Source organism: Gopherus evgoodei, chromosome 2, assembly GCF_007399415.2.
Source record: "Gopherus evgoodei ecotype Sinaloan lineage chromosome 2, rGopEvg1_v1.p, whole genome shotgun sequence".
Lineage (NCBI taxonomy): Eukaryota > Metazoa > Chordata > Testudines > Testudinidae > Gopherus > Gopherus evgoodei.
Genome location: NC_044323.1, coordinates 173,961,995 through 173,984,346, shown reverse-complemented (window position 1 = coordinate 173,984,346; position 22,352 = coordinate 173,961,995). Strand labels below are relative to the sequence as shown.

Here is a 22,352-nt window from a genome sequence, read left to right as displayed (position 1 = left end):
TGCTAGCTCGTCAGTATAAGCCGAGCATTCCTCCAGAGCAGAGGCTGAACTTGCATGGCCGCAGATGATTGTTCATAGATCTATACATCACATAAAATCCTAGCATAGAAGAAACTCAGATTCCAGGCCATCATCTCACCAATTTGCTGCTCGGATGCTTCAAATTCCAGATATTAACCCCAGTGCTCTCTGGGCATGAGAAACAACAAGGAATAAGTGAGTTGGCAGCCTCCTCTAAAAGATAATATCAGTCAGTGATCTGATGGATTCCATGGCGAGAAGAGGATGTCAGCTATGCCTTAGCATCAGTGCCGCTGATGCAACAAGGCATAGGCTTTGAGGGTGACACAGGTTTGGAATAGACCAAGCATCAACATGCACAAGTTGATGGGCAGACCTGACCCACGGGTGTGATCAAGATATCTGAACTTCAGACAAAACCCAGAGGTGAGAACAAGCATTTAACCAGCCCTGATCTTTGCGGTGGGACACCCAGAAAGTCCATGGCTTCCAGGAATATCCAAGCCTTTAGAGTTATTGTCCACATGCACTCTAAAACCTCTGAAGACAAGAATCTACAAGGACTCTCAGCAATGCCAACATATGCTCCTTAAAGCTAATTTTTACAGCTTTCATTTCTGTTGCTGTGGGCTAAAGGGGGATAACAAATTGTCACAAAGGACCCAACATAAAGCCTGTTGAAGTCTCTCTATTGATTTCTATGGGCTTTGAATCCCACTAGGTACAACACTGGCAGCAGCAGTATGAGCTGTCCCCACAATGTTTCATGGTGGAAGTTTGTATTTTGTTGCATTCATTCATTCATTGAGGTGCTCATAGCCTGCAATGAGGAGCACAATATAAATACTGAGAGAGTGCATTTGAATGCTTTTTATTTTAGCAAATGTTACCCAACTCTGCTTTGGAGGGGTTAGGTAGTTACTATTAGCCTGTCTTCCAGCATTAGCTTAGCTTAACAAAAAGAAGGTTAAAGTGTGATTTGATCACTGTCTATAAGAACTTGCCTGGGGAACAGAAATTTGATGATAGAAGATTCTTTAGTCTACCTGACAGAGGTATATAACAAGATCCAATGTGTGGAAGCTGAAGCTAGACACATTCAAACTAGAAATAAGATGCACATTTTTCACAGACAGGGTAATTGACCATTGGAACAACTTATCAAGGTTTGTGGTGGATTTTCCATTACTGGCAATTTTAAAATCAAGACTGGATTTTCTCTAGCAGATGCGTGTGCAAGAGACGTAGCCATATATCCATCTGGAACAGGATTGAAGCTATCAACTCTTTTTATAGAATCCAACAAATATTTGTCAGTTACTAGTACAGTACATTTTTATTGCTGTTAAGCTAGACCAGAGTTGACACAGTAAGTGTATGAATCCTATTCCCGGTCTCCTGAGGCTATCTGGTCTCCTGACATTAATTTACAATATTCTGTCATTTGCAGAGTGGCCTGTGTTGCATCACAGCAAGTTCTGTACTTTGTTGGATAGCAGATTTGTATGGGGTATTTGATAGCAGCCTTCAACTACCTGAAGGGGGGTTCCAAAGAGGATGGAGCTTGGCTGTTCTCAGTGGTGGCAGATCCAGGAACAAGGAGCAATGGTCTCAAGTTGCAGTGGGGGAGGTCTAGGTTGGATGTTAGGAAAAACTTTTTTTCAGTCAGAGAGTGGGGAAGCACTGGAATGGGTTACCTAGGGAAGTCGTGGAATCTCCATCCTTAGAGGTTTTTGAGGCACGGCCGAGCAAACCCCTGGCTGGGACGATTTGGTTGGGGTTGGCCCTGCTTTGAGCAGGGGGGTGGACTAGATGACCTCCTGAGGTCTCCTCCAATCCTAATCTTCTATGATTTGATGATTCTGTGACATAATTAAGACATTTTCGTTTTATCAGAAGTGTGGGTCTCAAAAGGAAGAAAAGCATGACCTTAGAGGCATTTTAATGTTCCCATTAAAGTAGCCTGTAGTGCTATCTTCTGTCACAGAAAGCTTGGATCTTCACCATTCCATTTACAGTGGGTTACATTTGAAGCTGGCCCTTGTGTAGGTTTTATGCTTTGTGCACATGTGTGATTTTTCTTGCTTTCTGTTTCTAAAAGAATTGATTTTTCTTTCTCATGGGTATTAGAAGAGAAAGGGATATGTAGTTGCAATTTAATCTGAAACTGTCCAGGTGAGGCTAAAGTAGTTGGGCTATATTTAAATCCCAGCAAACTGGACAAGCTTTTGGGTTTTTTAAGAGCACACCACTGTTTATATTGTAGGCAGTTGCAATACATGTGTATAGCCAATCCACACACCAGTGCAGTCTTTGGTTTAGAAGATCTATCTAGCCTGTTTGGTGATACAAGTCTGTATAAGTGGTCCATCAGGAAGGTAGTCCTGTCATTAGAGCTGCTGTGGTTTGATGATCAGTTTCTTTCTAGGGAAAATATGATTTTAAAGTATTATACATAGTTGTTTAGAGCATAACATAATTATGATTGCTGCTTTGGAAATACTCTATGGTGCATGCCAATGAAACATCATAATCTTCCTCCATTAGCCCTTCTGTAATGTAAATTTTGTAGTGTGGTTTTTTTCATTCTTTGTAGTTAACCAGAACACCTGCAGGAAGCAGAGTTATTTATTCTTTTTTTTAAAAAAATTCTGATCCCATTCACGATCCCAAGATAGATCTTGTACACAGTATCTCCAGAATAGTGATGTGTGTACCTCCCCTCCTCCATACTAATGGCTACATAAAATAAACTTTGGCTTGTATGCTCTGTAGAAAGAAAAAAAAAAACTTCTTGAGACAATTTAATGCAGTTATCAATTTTGGTTGATTTATTAGCTTTTCTTGTGCTGCTGTCATCACTTATCTTAAATGAACTGTAGCTTTAAGACTAAAGTTTCAAGGGACCCTCCTAAAGAATTTAGATCTCAAATCTGATCTTCCATGTAGTCACTAAGAAACTGATCGGTGGGGGGGGGGGGAATATTTCTGAGAGCCATGAAGGCCATCCTTTAAGCTCCTTGAGTTTGTAGAAGTAGTTAACTCATGACTCTTATTTTCAGTTCTGCTAGCATAAATGATGCTAGTTCATCAAGATAGTCTGAAGAGGCAAGAGGTTGACAGCATGTTAATTTGGACTCCTGGATTAAAATAATAGTTCTCCAACAAAGTGTGTGCCAAATTCTTTGAGGCCTGCAGTTAAGAGATGATTTAGAGTAAAACCCACAAAGTTTTTGAAGGTATTCTTAAAAAATGGAAATTCAGCCCAATTAAAGCTAATAGAAAGGAACACAAACTATGGCAGGTAAAATATAAGGTGGAATTAAGAGGAACAAGTGAATGGTTGAGTATATCGCCAAAGACATACTTAGAGTATCTTCTTGTTTTTATATTCAAATCAGTAAGTGTGAGAGAATGAGGGGAAGTAAAAGAACTACAACGTTGCAGAGAAGCTAAATGATTTCTTTGCGTCAGTTTTCACCACAGACGATGTTGCGGACATACCTGTTCTTTTCAGGCACTCGTAGGGATGGAGAAGTCAAAGGAGGATGTGCTGGAAAAAGCTGAAAAATAACAAGTTCCTAGGACTGGATAGAAGATCTAGGAGTTCTGAGGAAACTTAACAAAGTGGCTGATCTGCTAGCAAAAGCCATGTGATCTCTCTACTATTATCCTGGAAGAGAGCTATTATCCTGGAAGAGAGATGTCAGTTTGACACTTATTAGAGACCTGGTAATAATACATCCTTGTGGGCCTACACTTAGATTTGCTGTTTGTGGGAATTTCTTACATTTCTGTGTGTGGCCAAATATTTCAGATATCAGACTTAGTGTGCTGTACGTTTTGCATGTTCTGGATTAAAAAAGGTTCCAGATGCGCAGAAGAACTAGCTAGTTGCTTAGTATAGAGCAAATCAGCTGGTTCAACACAGTCTTAGGCAGCAGCAGGAATATCAGCCAAAGATATCAGCTCATGGTGCCTCAGAATATTATTGGGGCATGCTCAGCATAGGGTTTCCACTGAAATATTAAATGGTGATAGCCACAGTGTGTTTTAGTTTTCTAATACCACGTTCCCTGTCCTGAAAGCTTTCACTACCACCTTTAACTTTAGATTTGAAATGGCCTCCCCCCTACCTCCTTTGATACACTTAAAGAGATTTCCAAAATTCTTGGGGGAAACCCTGGGTTAAGGTGAAAGAAGCAATTTCCATCTCCCTAATTGGTAGAACTACAGGTGCAGAAGATAACTAAGCTTCAGCCTTCTCTCTTTAGCTCTGTAATCTCAAGGGAATATCCACACTCAGAAACCAACCCGTAAGTCTTTGGTTTGGACTAGAAGTGCATCATTGCTCTGACACATGATGGCTAAATAGGGGAATGTTAGGAAACCAATCAATCATGCATTTTTTGAGTTCAGGCTAAATCTGGACTGATGCTATTCATTATGTGTAAACCTCCAGATGTTTTAAAAAATACAGCTTTTGTACTGGATACCATGGAGCAGTTCTTGAGATGCAAGAAGCTATTTGTAAATAAAAATTGCTTCTTGAGGAACTGATGAGAAGAAATGGATCCTTTAGTCGTGATTGTGTAGCACATTCTGTACACTGGCTCTGCAATCTTTTTGTATGTAGGCCAAAATCTTAGGATACTCTTAATAAGTACATTCTGCTGGCCAGACAGCATACAACAAAATGCAATTTCCACGTCATTATCATGCTACCACAATGAAAATTAATTCTTCCAGTTGTTAAATAAGTAATTAAAGTGAGATTGAAACTGTTTTGTTTTGAGTCTCTTCCAATGGGCTCCTACCTCAACCAGTGTTACAAATTGTCATTCTTCAACAGTCAGGTCACAATCAAGAGGAAGCCCAGAAGTGCTCATTTTAAATAAAAAATGTATTTTTCATATTTCACTGCTTATTCATGGTAAGAATTTCCCCATGAGAGGTTTCAAAAGACTCTGCTGAGCAAAATAGCTACAATTTTTCTTTCAGCTGTAGTGGTGTGAGAAGACTCCTTTATTTAAAATACAGTTCTTCTGACTTTGGCTTAGTTCATGAGGAATTGGGAACTCTAACCTAATTTCTCAAAAGTGACTAGTTATTTTGTATGTTCCTTATGACACACCTGAAAGAGGCCTGAATTCCAGGAAGAGCTGAGCATTTGCCCTCTTCATATTGGTTCCTTGTAGTGTTTCAAGTTGGGCACTCAACATTAGTCATCTCTGGTGGAGACTGCTGAGGTGATATACTGACTCAGTTCATTCTTTGGTTTCCCTAGTTATTCCACCTTGGAGGTGAACTCCAGCCTTTTTGGGTAGCACTAACATCTGGTGGAAGAGTGGTTTTAGAATCTTTCTGCTAATGAAGCACCTCTAATAGGGGTTAGGTTGTTGAAAGTATGGATCGGTATTGACCCATTGACTGCAGTCTTCTGAATACCACATTAACTGGAACACAATGAGCCCTTCAACCTCCACCTAGGAAAAGATTTGAAAAGTGTGTTAATTTTCATTTCTAAAAAGAGAGAGAGCTGTTTCTGATCTTAATGACTTTTTAAAAAAATCTGAAAATACTTCATAAGATTGCTGTGAGATCCATTATGTAATCAAATGCTGTAAATATAAAAAGGCTACTTTATTATTAAAAATAAATATTACAGGACCTTCCCAGCTTCAGTAGATCAGATTCCCCATAAGTATATCTCATGTATTTATGATGCTCTCAAAAGCAAACATGAAATAACTTTACAATGTGGTTGATTAATGGTTATTGCTGAAACATAAATGTGTTTTCTATGAGTTATTAATAAAATCAACAGCATTTGTAACTGCTCCAGAAAGTAACTGAAAGGACAAACAACGGTTGACTAGTTTTCAGTTAAGTGGTTCTGTAGCTATGCTGGACAAAACTCTTGGTAACCTTTTGCCTTGAGGAAACCTTATCTACTGGCTGTTTCCCACTTTAGCTTTTTTGCTGAAATGCCCCTGAACAAAAATAAGTACTCCCATCCTCATCTGTTGATCTGACAAGTCAGATTAACACATGGCTTTTGACTAACCTGAAAGAACTTGCCAGGTGCTAGAGGTTTCCTATTTGCATCTGGGTTCACAAATTTAAGCTGAGGGGTTTTGGTTGTTTTTTTAAAAAAAAAGAATTTCTTGGAAGTCGTTGATGGTATCTTTACATAAATTTAAATACCGAGAAATTTAATGCCAAAAATGTAACATTTATCTTTAAAAAATAATGATTTTAGAATAGAAATTGTGGTGGTGTTTTTGGACAGCTCAGGGTTCGTATTTCTCTCTTTCTCTCCCTCCCTCCCCCATCACTGATTGACTAGAAATGGAGATGTTAAAGTTACAAAACAGAGGAGAACTCTGAAAGGGGATGGAGCATTGAAGTCAAACTTTATCTTGAGTGTTACTATGCATTATGAGTCGTTGGGTTTTTTTAAGTTCTATAACTCTTTCCCTCCCCTGACAGAGTGTTGCTAGATTACTCAAAAACATTAAAGCAAAAACACCCAAATACTTTAGATTTTTTTGTACTTCTGAATACACCATACAATACTATTTATTTATACTTTGTTAATCAAACATCATTCTTAGTGAATTCAGAATGTCTTTGATTATAACAAGCTATCCTATGTTTGTAACCTGAAGAAATAACAAGACATATGTTTTGCCATGCTTCTATTAGCGTAGTCTTGTTACTGCTTTTGTCAGGATGAAATCTGCAGTGTGCTGTGTGGATTTCCCATTTTCACATACAAACCTACTATCTCAACTGCACTAGATGTGGTTGCAGCATTTTACTACTGCAAAGTCTTGTTCTACATAGGAAAGTTCAAATTGTGTGTTTTAAGTTTGGTTGATAAAAAATGAGCTAGGAAAATAACATCCACTTATTTTTTTTTTTCCATTTCAAATTAGCCACAGATAAGTAGAATAGGAAAAAATTAAACCGGGTCATAAGATACTCATTATTTTTCCTGTATATTTTTCTTGTGTATTATATAAAGTATTAAATATAATCCAAAAAGTAAGACTTAAAAAAAAAAAAGGCTAATAACATTCCAAATGAGAGAGAGATTTTATTATGGTTTCATTGAATATTCCAAACATTAAACAAGTGTGTAGTGTTCAGATCTTAATACATAATGACACCTAAAATAGTTAGAAGTTATAGCACATTTGTTCTTCAGTTGATAGGTTTTTATTAGCTCTCAGTGTAAACCCTGGCTACATAAAATATATATTTAAAGTTTGTTTTTCGTTTTTGAAAACTTGAGAGATACAGTGTAATGGGTTTGGCTTTATTTTACGATGTATGGCAAAATGGTGCAAGCATAGTATTGTTTCACAAATAACAGTGAATTTTAGAAATTTTACTTAACTCTCGCTTGTTTCAGCTTTGACAATCTTGAAATCAGAATACTTGTTCTGGTTTTGTTAGCTCTCACTGTATCGGTTTAACTGTAGCGTTTAGTTTCAGGGCCTAAGAGAGACAAAATTCTAGTTTTGGTGGTTACTCTGTCTGCTGAAATAGAAGATCATTTTCTTTTCAGTTTTCTAAGTATATTGGCTCTCCAGTCTATCACGTATCTTTAACTGCACTGGAAGAAACACGCATGACCTCAATTGATTCTGGCATCATACGAAAACTAACTAATATCAATGACCTTAGAAAACATCTTAAAAAATGAATGTAGGTGTATGGGTGGGGTAATGTTAAGGATTTAGAAACAACAGTTGGAGAATAGATAGCATTGAATTAAGAAGTGGCCATGAGAGAGGCACTGTGATGTAGTTGGTTATTCTGCTTTTGTATAGATCTAGGGAGTTTGTACGAACACTTGAACTTGAGTGGTGAACTGCTGAAGGTTTGTTTTTTTGTCAGCTGGAGCATAGAATTCGATTTGCTTTACAGAAATGTATGTATGACATTTTTCATAATTCTGAGAAAATATTTAATTTTAGTTTGATGAAAAAGCTGGTTTGATTTAATCCAGGGAAGGGTTTGTTTGGAGGGAGAACGAAAGAAAAACTGTTGGCGTGCAAGATATCAGTTGAAGGAATATTTCATAGTGACTATACCAACTGCAGCAGTAATTAATTAATGTAGATTCGCTCCTTCACGTTGGATTTATAATAATATTTGCTTTTTCATCAACTCTTGTAATAAGGTTTTATCTCTGACCTAAACAAAACATTTCATTTTTGAGAAGGGCAAATATTCAATGAACTTAAGAAATTTAATGAGTGGAACTGATCTGCTGGAACCTAAATCCACTTTTTTCATCTATTGTTCTACCAGATGACAAAATGCAAGTTTCCCTTTGAAAGAAATACTGAGTTATACACATACACTTAATGTTTAGTTTGCCTGCCTCATCTTTGTTAATATTATTAATTTAAATCCTGTTAAATCATATACACCTCTACCTCAATATAGCACTACCAGATATAACATGAATTCAGATACAATGCAGTAAAGCAGTGCTCCGGGGGAGCGGAACTGTGCACTCTGATGGATCAAAGCAAGTTTGATATAGCGCGGTTTCACCTATAACACGGTAAGGTTTTTTGGCTCCCAAGGACAGCGTTATATCAAGGTAGAGGTGTAGTAGGGTTTATTCATAACATTTTCTAGCAATGTTATAGCTTCATTAATAAATCACTAAGGCTCTAAGGCCCATTGAGGCATTGGAAGTCATCCCATTGGCGTCAGCAATCTTATGATCAGGCACAGACTCTCTGTTGTCATGATGAGCATGTACTCAAGCAAGGAAACGGACATCTCAGTGATGTTTTTGCTTCCTCCTTTGGCTTGGTCTTTATTGAAGATTCTAAGATTGCGAGCACCACTAACTACTGAAATTGTGAAGCCTATGGCATTTTTGCACACTGATGAACCAGCCATGAGCATCTGAAAATCTTAGTGTACAGTATTTACTTGTTACATTGACACACACTGTTCTGCTTTTCTTAGAGTCCCTTTGGGACAATTCTTAGATGTTATCTGCATTGTACATGCACAGGAAAGACAGTGATGTCTCTGGGGCATAACTGTGCAAGAACACTACGATCTCGAGTGGTTTCTTAAATTATCACATAGACAAGAGGGCTCAGAAATTAAATAACTTCCTGTTTCCAGTATCTTAAAAAAAAAGGGGGAGAGGGCACTAAGTTTGTAAAAATATCAAAAGTGGATTAAGAAAATAGGATGCAGCATGGCACTTCTTGTTATCCACAGCGACATATAAATATCCCTGTTGGACAGTGGCCCAAGTGTTTCATTTACAAACACCTGCCCAATACCAACCAGTATAGTCCCTCTATTTTATTCATGCAATTAAAATGAATGCTTTTGATTCTAAGATTTTTAAACGATCTAGGATCAAATCCCTTTATAAGGTAGGATTTTAAAAAGTTGGTCAGTGATATTCTAACTGTGCTCCAGTTGAAGTCATTGGGAGTTTTATTGTTGATTTCAGTGGGGCCAACACTGAGCATTTTTGAGATCTCGCCCATAATTGTAGTTTTCTTATGGTGGGGGTGGGGGGGCGCAGGAGGTTTCCTGAGAGGCCTGGGGAGGGGAATTCATTAACACCACCTTCCAAAATGCTCCAAGGTGGCACATATTGGTAAAGCACAGACTTCCAGAACCTTTATGTGTTGAATGGCCCCGTTAACCTGACTAAACTTCTGATCCTGAGAAGTGATACTCTCAGTGGGAGGTGCTAAACTCCCTTTGGCTTTATTGGGAGTTGTACCTCCCAGGATCAGGCCTTGGAGGAGCCATTTAGCACAATATGTGGTCTCTCGTAGGCTAGTTTCATGCTTACGTGTGGTTCTGTGGTAGCTGTGAATTCACGTCCCTCTTAGCATCATGTAGAATGGGAATCAGCCAGCTGTGACCGAAAAGAACACTATGCTCTAAAACTGACAGTACTTCTTTTAGAGTGAACATTTGCTGAAAGCCCCTCTTAGTTCAGCTACTGTCAGCATTCAGCATGTGTGGTAACTACTTAAATGAGTATATGATGCAGGATTGGAACCTTAATTGCATGGTACAATGCTGGCCTAAATATGTTTCCTTCTCTCTCTCCCCTCCCCTCTTCTTTTCATTCCTGTGTTCTGCCTTGTTGAAGGGTAGCTAATGAATACTGGGCTCCTGGTACTGAGTTGTCCAAAGAGAGAGCATTTAATATGACCTGAAAAGGTAAATTGCCAAGCTTCAGCAAATGTAGAGCCTAATTCTTTAAAATTTACTCATTTGAGCAGTCCTCTTAAGTTCAGAGCTAAAGCTTCATGGTTAATACCTCTGTGTAAGGAGGTAATGATACCAGATCTATACTGTAGCATTGTCTAGTCTAGAGAAATCAATCCATGATATTAGCAATCTGTTGTTTTTATATGCAGATTGTTCTACCACCAGTTGAGTGCATCTCCGCTAGCCATCTTGACTCGTTAAGGGTTATTATCCTTGCAACCACCCTAGGGCTGCTTTGCCCTGATTCAAGTGGGGGTAGCTGCCATGTTTGATGATTTTCATTTTTTGACAGATATCAGAGATGCCATTTAGCTGTCAAGTCTCCATGGTTCAGCAGCTGAATCTCTTCTCTTCCCCACAACCATGTTTTGTCATGCCCACACAACTCTCCCCAGTTTACCTTCACAAAATATCACCAGCTCCCACTCTGCAGGAGTTCAGTTGAGATTGTGCGCTCTCTCACTGTAAACCCCTCTTCAAATATTTCCCTCCTCCCTAAGTCATGATTTCCCCTGGCTATGCCTTCCACACTTCCAATGATCCCCACACTCTGGCTGTGCCACTTTGTCAGTGAACTATGGACAGTTCACCAGCTATACTCTGTGACACGCTTCAGGAGGAAATAAGTTGACAATCCACAGATGGATCAAAGGACCAGGAAGAGGTTGGAAAGTGGTAGTGGAGTGGCTGTGAAGAATGCATTGGCTTGCTCTGACGTACTACCTCTGGTTCTTCAGATTGAGAACATAGCTGTTGCACCAGTGGTTTGTTGGCTCAGGAGTGGAATAGCCAGAGGTGGGGTTGGAGATCATAGCCTTGGGAGAGCTGTATATTGGAGGAGGTCATGATGAGCCTGATCACCATCTGAGATCCTGGAGATGTCCCTGGAGAGGGAAGTTACTAGGTATATTTAAAACTACAGCATGTTTGTATGGAGTACTAACTTCTTGTCAAGGAAGTGGGTATTCACCCACGAAAGCTCATGCTCCAAAACGTCTGTTAGTCTATAAGGTGCCACAGGATTCTTAACTTCTTGTCATCAACCTTTTTTATTTGTTACTTATTTATTACTTTGTCACTTTATTATCCAAGCTCATTTTTTAAACTTGTTTCTGTGGCCCTTTATAAAACACTCCTGAAAAGGCATTGCCTACTTGACTTTTCAGATCCGAGTTCTTCTAAGAATATATATTGCAGTTCCTTATTTCAGTACATAATTCGTTACAATAATAGCTGACTAATAAAGTGAGGACTTCTTATTGGAAGATACGCCTTAGTTTTAAAGTCATTGCTTTCAAAAAATAACCGATTCCTCTTCCAAAAATGCCCTCTTTATTTGTTGTGTTGCTAAATATGTAAGGGAAAAACAGCTGAATGTGGCATTCTGCACAAGAAAAAAGTTTTTTCTCAAATTTCGTTTTCAGCATTCATTTTGACAAAGTGAAAACTGTATAAGATGTGACTAGTTTCCAGTGAAACATAACAAGAATAACGTGTTTAAGATGATGAATATAACACAAGTTTTATGCCTTTCTAATAAAGATGCTGCCATTTAAAGAAATCACTTAAGGATCTTTAGTGTAAACATGACTAAGCTGTCTGTTGCTTAGCGACAAAACATTTGTGAAAACAACTTTTTAAGTCTGTTTGCAGTGATGTTGTAACAGCGTTGGTTCCAGAATATTAGCGAGACAAGGTGGGTGGGTTCATCACATAAGAATGGTCATACTGGATCAGACCAATCATCCATCCAGCCTGGTATCCTTTCTTCTGACAGAGGTCAATGCCAGATGTTTCAAAGGGAATGAACAGAACAGGCAATTATTGAGTGATCCATCCCCTGTCCTCCAGTCCCAGTATCTGCCAATCAGAGGCTTAGGAACCCCCAAGATTGGGGTTGCATTCCTGACCATATTGGCTAATAGCCATTGATGGACGTATCCTCTTTGAATGTATCTAATTCTTTTTTGAACCCAGTTATACTTTTGGCCTTCACAACATCCCCTGTCAATGAGTTCCACAGGTTGACTGTGCACAGTGTGAAGAAGTACTTTCTTGTTTGTTTTAAACCTATTGCCTAGTAATTTAAATGGGTGACCCCTAGTTCTTGTACTGTGTCCTTATTCACTTTCTCCACACCATTCATGATTTTATAGATCTGTCATATCCACCCTTAGTCTTCTCTTTTCCAAGTTGAACAGTCCCAGTCTTTTTAATCTTTCCTCATATGGAAGCTTACACAGACGAAGAAGCGCTCTGTGTAAGTTTGAAAGCTTGTCTCTCTCACCAACAGAAGTTGGTCCAATAAATGAGATTACCTCACCCACCTTGTCTTTTTAAATCTGGGCAGATGAGACAAAATCTGCAGTTACTTACAATACTATAATTCTTTCATAATCAGTGGCGCTGCACAAATACTAGAGCAGAATTTGCCCATTGATCTCTGACTGTTATGCTTTTGTCTTAATGTTGTGTTCTCATTCCTGTTTACTACTTTATACAGGGAGTGAAATATCTGTGCATTCCTGCTGCCGATTCACCCTCACAGAATTTGTAAGTTTGGAGTTTTTTAAATTCAGTGCTAATGTTGTTTTGAAATATGTTAAAGGACCTGACTCTGATCCCTCACCAGTTTTACACCAATGTAGGTTTAAATCTGTTGGTTTAAGGGGAATTACTCCTGATTTATATTGAGGTAACAGAAAAATAGGTCCTTTTTAATAATAATTAATAATAAAGTGCTTTCCTACTTGGCACGGCTGCTTTGCTACCAAGAATATCCAGTGTTGTTATAATTAAGGCAAATTTTTTAGAAGGGATTTTAAACCTTGTGCTTCAGGACTGGTCTGTGCTGCAAAGTTAGGTCAGCTTAACTGAAATTGCTGAAATTAATTCCTCCAGGACTATGAAAAAATTAACACCTTGTGTGCTGTCATTAAGCCAACCTAAGCCCTGGCGTACACCCTGCTAGGCTGACGGAAAAATTTTTCTGTTGACCTAGCAACCACCTCTCGGAGAGTTGACTTTACTACAACGATGGAAAAACAGCACCACAGCAGTGCAGCTGCTGCTCTGCAGCTGTGTCACTGTAGCATTTCTGATAGAGAGAGAGAGAGTCTTAGCCAATCTCTACATTTTAGAGACAGAGAGGAGACATATGTGGGGTGCAGATTATGGCACGTCTTCCTACTGTAGGGTTCTTACACCTTCCTCCTAATCATCTGGTCCTGGCCATTGCTGGGAACAGTGTACTGGATTACGCCTGATCCAGTATGTCAGTTCCTATAGTCTTATGCTTCTTGTAATAGGAATGTATCTATGTGAAGCTGTTGTGTTCCATTTTCAGGCTTTTTAAATTAAATTAAATTTAATTTAATTTAATTTTAAATATCCACTGGCCATATAACTGTCCTGAAAGTTAGTTGAACTGACCCTGGGTTTAACATTATGAATTTTTGAATTGATGGTATCTAGGAAATCATGATCTTGAAGTAATCAAAACATATTTCATAAGAATACTTGGATGGTGACCAACTCTTTCTTCTAGTGTTCACTGTTTATGTTGAGGAGAGGTGCGGGGGGTTTCAGCCACTTCCTGCTAACTAGTTATGTAGAGAAACAGAAGTAGTTGAAAGGGCCTGGTACCTACGGAAGGAAATGCAGCACTGCTTTTTCTCTCAGATCAGAGTAATATTCCGGCTGATGCTTTCAGTGGATATTTTTAGAGTATTTTGTTTCTCATACCTTGGAGAGATTCCAACATGACACTTGATGTTTCTTTAATTGTTCTTGTCACTCTTTTCAGTGGCATGTTTCTGAAATTATAAAAATCAATTTTTAACACAATTTTGTGTAGTGAGAACATAGACCATGAGCCCGTTTTTTCCCATCAGAAGTGCAGAGCCCTCAAATGCAATTGTCAACGAGAGCTGCACGTTCTCAGTGTCTGTAAAAATCAGACCCTGAGTGTTATTACTCCCTTAAAAATAATAGTAGCCCATATGCTATTAAGTGGGAATCCAGGTTAGAGAACAGAATAGGATTTTCAGAACTAAGACAGTGGATATGGAAGCAATTTTGTGCATTTTTTTTGTGGGAGGGTAGGAGAAAATGTGGAGGTTCATTTCTTTTAGAAAGAAAGCAACTTAAGAAATTACAGAGGCCATAATTCACATTTGTTGGGTCATCATTAATGGTGTGTCAGTATTTGGAGATCCTACTGGGTAGTTGTGAAAATGTTTGCAAATCTGCCATCTGTGTTAGTAGAAATCTGGACCAATTTGTGAATAGAAAGAGGACATAATTTCCAGCAAATGTTAATTACACATGCAATGCAACCAGCCCTAGTCACTGCATATCAAGGAAATATATTGAAAAGCAACCTATAGCATTCAAAAGCAATTAGCTTTCTGGCACTGTACCAAGTCTCTTAAAGCATTAAGAAGAAGATAAGATATTTGCATGAGTATTGTTTCTGTTATGCTGCAAGCATCTACGGTTCTTGCTTTGGTATCAGATGGTTGCAGACAAATTTTGTTACTTCTGATATTGATACATTTGATCACTTAAAAGAAAACTTGATGAGTAACCGACTTTTCTTTATATGATGGAAAACTTCAAGCATAAATGTGTCTTTAAATACTGATGTTACTTGCTTTTAATGTAAAAACTTCATGAATAAAATAAGCTTATTTTGACCTTAAGTCATAAGAATGTAATATCTTATCAAACACTGTTTAAAAGTATAGAGTGTTTATCAGTTTGTGGGGAGGAGCCCTGGGGAAAGAGGGGATCTGTCCCTTTATGACTTCTTTGTGTCTCTCCCCTTCTCAAAGAGTGAGACTGACAGCTGCAGAGGAAAAGAATAGCATCGCATATAAAGTGCTTTTACCTAGTGGTTACTGTTGAGTGAAATTCATTAGGATCACATAAGATGGTTGTCTGTATCACTCAGCAGCTGGTTTTTCAGGTAAAGTTCTTCTGAGGTGGTGGTACTGTTTTTCTTCAGCTGCTGGCATTTGTCGAAGGGGGATGGCTTGATGCATGGTCAGAGTGGATCTTTGGACTGTGGAGTAGCTAACTTAAGTTCGCAATAGCTATGTTTTCCTCACTGAACTTTCTTTTTCAATACGTATAATATACATGCACTTACAGTAAGCATATTAAGGGCTCTCCTGTTCCTGAGTGAAATCAATTCCCAGTAAAATACAACAGTGAAAACAGAATATGCTCACATTCTTTGAAACTGTGTGAAGGTTCAGTTCTACTAGCATTTTCTGCTCCTTTTTAGAATTTGAATTAAGCAATTATTATTGAGACCTAGGTCATTTTCTAGGAGTTTAGTGTGAGTTTGGCTTCGTGGTGGGAATTTGGCCTCAGGCCATTAACTTCTGCTGGTCACTAATTTCCCTGACAATGCCCTCTCCTAAGGAACTTGCTACTTGAACATTAATTCTGTAGAAATTAAATATACCCTTCCTCACTCCACTTTATTTCTGTACCATGTGTTTCTGGGGAATTAATACCCAGGTATGCTAGCCTATTTAGGGTTCCCATATTTCCCAAAGGGAAAACAGGACACCGTGTAGGGCTGGCCCAAGCTCCCTGCCCAGCCACTCACCCAAGGCTGTCTCCCTCCCCTGTGGAGCTGGCCGCAGCTGCTGAATGGAGCTCCCTCCCACCCTCGCAGGACTGTCACTGCCCACTCAAACCCTGCCTCCCTCTTGCACAGGGCTGTCATCTCTGTTTATATTCCTCCTCACCACACGCCCACTTTTTTTTTTTATTTTTTTAAATAAGTGGGATTTGTCCTGTTTGCTCTTGCCAACTGATCATGGCTAATAAAAGGGATTGTCCTGGCCAAAATGGGATATATGGTCACCCTGAGCCTATTGGGCTTCCTGGTTGCCTTTTGAAGCTTCCTTTTGGTTTAGATTTAATATTACAGCCAGTCTCTCTGATAGTGCTACAGTAGCAAAATGCCAAAGAATCATACAAAAGGTCTAGATAGTTCTTAGTCCTTGACTATTACAAGTTTGATTGCTGAAGAGACAATACCACTACATTTCTTTCCCTGCTGATGCTTTTTTCAACCCTAACACATTTCTGAAAGCTCAACTAAACACTGCAGTGTAGAGCTGACATGGAAAATCCCTCATCTAATTTGTATCAGATTACCTTCTTTATTAAAACGTGATTGGAGAGGCCTTTCACTGCTTTACTTTGTGTGAGATGTGCCCAGTGATGATATAAAGAAGCTGCTGTTTGTAATATTAAGTTAGCAAGAGAAGTGTGAAAGTTGGCTGTTGTACCATAAGTTGTCTCTATGCTGAATTGTCAGTCCAGTGAGTAGATTATTAATCAGGACACTTGTCTTACACTTTTCTGTAGTAAATATTGATTTTCCATTTCATTAACACAGAATAATTTTGCTATTCTAGGGGTGAACATAAACCAGTACCGTGTTGAGTTGGCAGATTGCTTGAAACAATAGCTCTAAGAGGTGTGAACTGCCCCACTGATCAGAGTCAAGGTTCCATGATTCCACAAACTGCCAATGAATTCCACAGGTGTGACTGCATTAGGATTTCCCTTCTAACGTCTATTAAACTTGAACAAGATAATCAAGGCTGAACACTACCACACGTCTAAATTTGATGCACTGGCTGATACATAGTGACTCAGCATACTTAATGTCATATCTGGAAAATGACTAATAAAACTGAACCAAAAGTTCACTATTAGCCATGCTTAATTACTCTCCCCTCCCCCCTCAAGAAAGACATCACCCACTTACCTTTGATATTTTTTTCATCCCAAAGCATGTTCCATAAGAAAGTGGGAAAAACTTACGTTAGGTCATTGTAGAAGATGTATTGATGTTTGGAGCTACTGTGGAAAAACACACCAACGACTTAGAGAGACGAGGTGGGTGAGGTAATATATTTTATTGGACTAACTTCCCACCTTGTCTGTGTCTCTGTCCTGGTATTGACAAAGCTACAACTACACTGCATACATCAACCTATGTCATTTTCCCAGAGATCTGGGGATAAAAGGGGTCAAGTAAAATCAAGATAAAAAACATCGTTTTTAACTGACCTAAGCAGTTAGATCTTTGAGAAATACTGCTTAACTGTGGTGCAGTTCTTTTAAAAAGCCACGCATGCCTCTGAAGTCTGTTCACTGTGACTGAATCATTTGTTAGGTTCAGCTGCTGCCTACAGGTTATATCCCTGCAAGCAAACACAAGCACCATATGGTGTCAAAATTAGGGCTGGTCGAAACTTTTTTCAATGGCAAATAGTTTTCTTGAGTGAATGAAAATGTTTGTGCAAAGTATCTTTTTTTTTTTCTTTCAGTTTTCAGTAACTGAAAACCAGAACATTTCAGCTTTCATCTTTTCAACAAAATGTCAATAATTTATCCCAAGGAAGAAACATTTCCCAACCAGTTCTAGTCAAAATGTTAGAATAGACACACATTTAAAAAGTCTTGGAATTGCAGAATTCCTCAGGAATCCTCTTCTAAAGAGTCCATTCATAGAAATATGTGTAGGACTGGAAGGGAGCTTGAGAGGTCATCAATCCTCCCTCCTGGCACGCTGAGGCCAGGATCAGTAAGGCGGGGCCATTCCTGACGTGTGTTGTCCATCCTGGCTTTGAAAACCTCCATGAGTGGGGCGTCCACAACCTCCCTTGTAAACCTATTCCAGAACTAAACCACTCTTATAGTTAGAAAGTGTTTCCTAGTATCTAACATAGTGGTCTTCAAATGCTAAGGGTCACGCCCCCCCTTACCTTTGTCCATGTCCCTGCCCTCCCGGAGCCAGGGCCACGGCTTTGAGGGGGAGGGAATGGGGACCCACCAAAGGAGGAGGGCTGGGACCACAGCTGGAGGTGGGTCTGGGGCCAAGAACAGAGCTGCAGCCAGGGCCAGGGCTGTGTGCAGAGCCATGGATGGGCCACGGTAAGGGACCGAGGCTGGGGGGAGCTGGGACTGCAGCAGAGCTGTGAATGAAGCGGGTTGGATGTTGCTCCCTGCTTGCCCCCCCCATGAGGCCTGTCCTGCTGCTACCGTCCGAATATTCCTCTATGCCCCGTAGGACACATCTCCCAGTTTGGGGATTTCTGATCTAATAGAACTCTCGTATGACAGATAAAGCGCATTACTTCGTGTGCTACCTTCAGTGGACATGGAAAACAATTGATCACCGTCTTTTTTTATAATAGCTCCGTAGCATATTTGAAGACTGTTATCAGGTCCTCAGTCCACTTTTCTCAACGTTAAACATAGCCAGTTTTTTTTAACCTTTCTTCGTAGGCCATTTTTCTAAACCTTTTATCATTTTTGTTGCTCTCATCTGGGTTTTCTTCAGTTTGTCCACATCTTTCCTAAAGTGTGGTGTCCAGAATTGGACAGGATATTCGAGCTGAGGCCTCACTAGCGCTGAGTAGAGTGGGATAATTACCTCCCATAAGACACTCCTGTTAATACACCCCACAATATTAGCCTTTTGCAGTGGCATCACATTGTTGACTCACATTCAGTTTGAGATCCACTATAATCCCAGCTCCTTTCCAGCTACCTAACCAGTTATTCCCCATTTTATAGTTGTATATTTGATTTTTCTTTCCTCAGTTTAGTACTTTGCACTTGTCTTTATTGAGTTTCATTTTATGGATTTCAGATCAAATCTCTAATTTGTCAAGTTTGTTTGAATACTAATCACCTCCCAGCTTGGTGTCATCCACAGATTGTATAAGCATACTCTTCACTTCATTATCCAAGTCATTAAAGATATTGAATAGTTCCAAACCACAGGACTGATCCCTGCAGGACTTCCTTATACATGCCCTTCCAGGTTGAAAGAGAATACCGTATATACTCGTTCATAAGCCGAATTTTTTTTAGTAAAAAAGAGAAGCGTTAGAGAAGGGGGTCAGCTTATGAATGGGTGTAGAGAGGGAGAGGTGGGACACAGCCCCTCTCCCCAACAGAGGGAGCAAAGAAAGGCAGCAGAGCCAGAAGGGAAGAGGCGGGATCAGAGTCTGTCCTCTTCTGGCCACGCTGCTGTCCCCGAAGCAGCTGCAGCTCTGGGGCTGGCAGGCTGTGACCACACCGCCCAGCCCCACCTGCTGGAGCAGGCTGCAGCCACACCTCCCGACCCCACCTGCCAGAGCAGCTCCAGCCAGGCCAGAGACATTCTCACCTGGCCCTCTCCAGCTAAGGTGGGAAGAGATGGGATGGGGAGGGTGTGGGATTCCCAGGCTAGGGGTCAAGGTCATATGGGGGTTGGTCACAGGGGTTACTCCCCTCACCCCCAGCTTCTTTTCTCCCCCTGAAAATATTTCCCCACCAGTTGCTGTCCTGGCCTGTCAGGGTAAGCCATTGGTGGGCCAGGACACTTTGTTTACTTAGGTTTACCTTTGTGTCTGTGAATGCTCGAGGTAAACAAACTGTCTTGGCCCGCTAGCGGCTTATCCTGATGGACCGGGAGTGAAAGTTTGATGATCCCTGAATTATAGGGTCGGCTTATGAATGAGTCGTAAAAATGGAAAATTTTTATTTATCCACGTTGGGGGGGTGGGGCGGCTTATAAACAAAGCAGCTTATGATTGAGTATATACAATAATTGATAACTGTTCTTTGAGTGAGGTCTTTCAACCAGTTGTATACGCACTTTATAGTAATTCCATCTAGACCACATTTCCCTAGTTTGCTTATGAGAATGTGGGACTGCATCAAAAGCCTTACTGAAGTCCAGCTATATCATGAGTATCATTGACGTTTCAGGCTTTCTTTGTGGCAAAATATCTCTTGTCTCCCTCTCCTGAACTCTCCCTTTTGTGTCATCCAGTTCCAAACTTAATGGCCTCCACTACATCACCAGCACCAATTATCACCATGACACCGGCAGTTCCATCTGCTTCATTGATATAGTCTGCGTCAGCTCCATCAGCACTTCAGTGTCACCTTCTCACCTGTCTGCCTTCTGTCTGCCTCAGCTGCTTCTGTCGGCACCATCAGATACATCAGTGTTGGTACCATTGGGGTAGCATGTGTGTTGCAGGTGTCAGGACCTCCACGGATGTCTAATGGGACTGCGCCACCATCCACTGAGGAGAGCTGTATTTCCTTCTCTTCAGATTCTGACCATGATAGACCCATATCTCCATCAAGGTCTTTCAGGTCACCATACAGATCAAGCTCTAGGAATACCCAGAGCAAGGAACAATATTATAAAGATATTCATGGTGGTGGGTACTATGTCAGAGGAGTGACTGCTCTGCTTGGCCTTATGGGACCTCTTGGACTGGGGTCCAAGAGCATTTATGCCCCCTGTCAGCCACTCAGTCCCAGAGAAAGTCAGCTTCTCCAGAACCTATAGCAAACAGAGAAGGAGCCTCCTCCTAATATACAACCTCTCTCCTTTTTGGAACCCAGAGAGGAAGAGGAAACTAGAGAGTAACCCCTGAATATTTCTCCCACATATGTCTTCCTCTTCCCCAGAGGAGTCCATTGCCCCAGAGTAAACATTACCACCTCCTGAGGACTTTAAAGGTTTTCAAGACCTCATTGGAGGGTAGCTACATCTGTACAAACTCCCATTTTGGGAAAGGTTGCCCATCCCATTAATTAAGCCTTGCTTGAACCTGCAAAGATCCTTTGGCAGACATTGGTCTCTATTCCACCCACTGCCAAATGAATGGACAGATGGTATCAGGTTCCCCAGCAAGAATTTGTGTATTTCTTCACTTACCCCATCCTAGACTCACTAGTGGCAAAAGAAACAAAAGAACATTTGAGGCAGTCTCACCCTCAGGCTACCCTGAAGGATAGGGAGTGTAAGAGACTGGACCTATATAGCAAAAAGGCTTATATTACCGCGAACCTTCAGGTCAGGGTGTCAAATTACCTGGCATTTTTGTCCAAATGCACCTTTATAAACTGCTCAGAAATTTCAAATTTATTTATTTTTTTGGATGAACTGCCTGAAGAATATAGGGATCAGTTTTTGGTCATTGTCTTCAAGGTCATCTCACTGCTTGAATGTCTGTTCAAGCAGCTATCAGCGTATCAGATCCCGCATCATATTTGATGGGTGCAGCCATCTCAATGAGAAACTCTTTTTGGTTGCAGGTCTCTGGCATTCCTAAACAATTAAAAATGCAATAGAAGATCTACCATTTGAAAGTGCTAAACTGTTTTCTCAGAAAACCGATGACAGCATGCACTTGTTGAAAGATTCTTGTCCACCGCTTTGTTTGTTGGGTGTTTATACCCCAATAACTAAAAGAGGAAGCAGTTTGAGGCCCAAAACACAGTACAGAACTTACTACCAGCAGAGATCTCAGGATATCTCTAGAAGGAGATCTAAGCTGCTTAGATGTCCCTCATTGGCATCACAGGTCCCTCTCACAAGACTTTTTGTTCACTTTGAAGCAGTCATTTTGATGTCTCGATGGATGATTGCATGCTGACCGTGTTTTATCTACTACATCCAGACCCTCCATTTTGGAAATGTTGTCTCTTTTTTATAGTGCATGGATGGAGATTACATTGGACAAATAGGTGCTCAGCACAGTAAGAGGAGGATACATTATCCAGTTCATGTCTCTCTCTTTCCACAACCTGTCTTCCTTGTCCCTTTTCAGGGACCCATCTCATGAGGTTGTTTTACATCAAGAAACAGTTTCTGTTGGAATTGGGGGCAAGAGAGGACGTTCCTTATCAACACAGAGGGAAAAATTTCTATTTCTGCTACTTTCTGATTCCTGAAAAGAGAGGTTGCCTTTGGCCCATTCTGGATTTAAGAAAGCCACACCATTTTATCAAAAAGACAGTCAACTTGACATCTATTACCAATCTCTAAGAGAGGGATATGCTGTCCTTGACCTGCAGGATGCCTATTTTCACATGGCAATATATCTTGGCCACGGGAATTATCTTTGATTCATGGAAAACATGCACTGCCTATATACTGTGCTGCCTGCCCCTATCCTTGGCCTAAGGGTATTTATCAAGTGTATGATGGTAGCAGCAGC

General features: G+C 40.2%; 2 protein-coding genes across 5 annotated transcripts in view; both read left to right on the top strand.

The window, feature by feature from the left end:
* The window catches only part of LOC115645143 (dual specificity protein phosphatase 22-like), a 42,822-nt gene extending 26,022 nt beyond the window's left edge, over nt 1-16,800 (top strand). For 3 of the 4 annotated variants that reach the window (XR_003998659.1, XR_003998660.1, XR_003998658.1), the window contains one exon: nt 12,809-12,859. Coding sequence is in view for 1 of the 4 variants with exons in the window: in XM_030549533.1 (XP_030405393.1) it covers nt 12,809-12,858; nt 16,746-16,773 (78 nt within the window). In the remaining 3 variants the exon portion in view is untranslated. Of the gene's footprint in view, nt 1-12,808; nt 12,860-16,745 lie in introns of those variants that run through there. The other variant, XM_030549533.1, reaches the window with a different exon arrangement.
* A 1,459-nt stretch (nt 16,801-18,259) lies between these two features.
* LOC115645024 (zinc finger protein 250-like) overlaps nt 18,260-22,352 on the top strand; it is a 17,643-nt gene continuing 13,550 nt past the window's right edge. Inside the window, exons 1-2 of the mRNA XM_030549432.1 lie at nt 18,260-18,273; nt 20,165-20,359. Of these exons, the coding sequence (XP_030405292.1) occupies nt 18,260-18,273; nt 20,165-20,359 (209 nt within the window). The remainder of the gene's footprint in view (nt 18,274-20,164; nt 20,360-22,352) is intronic.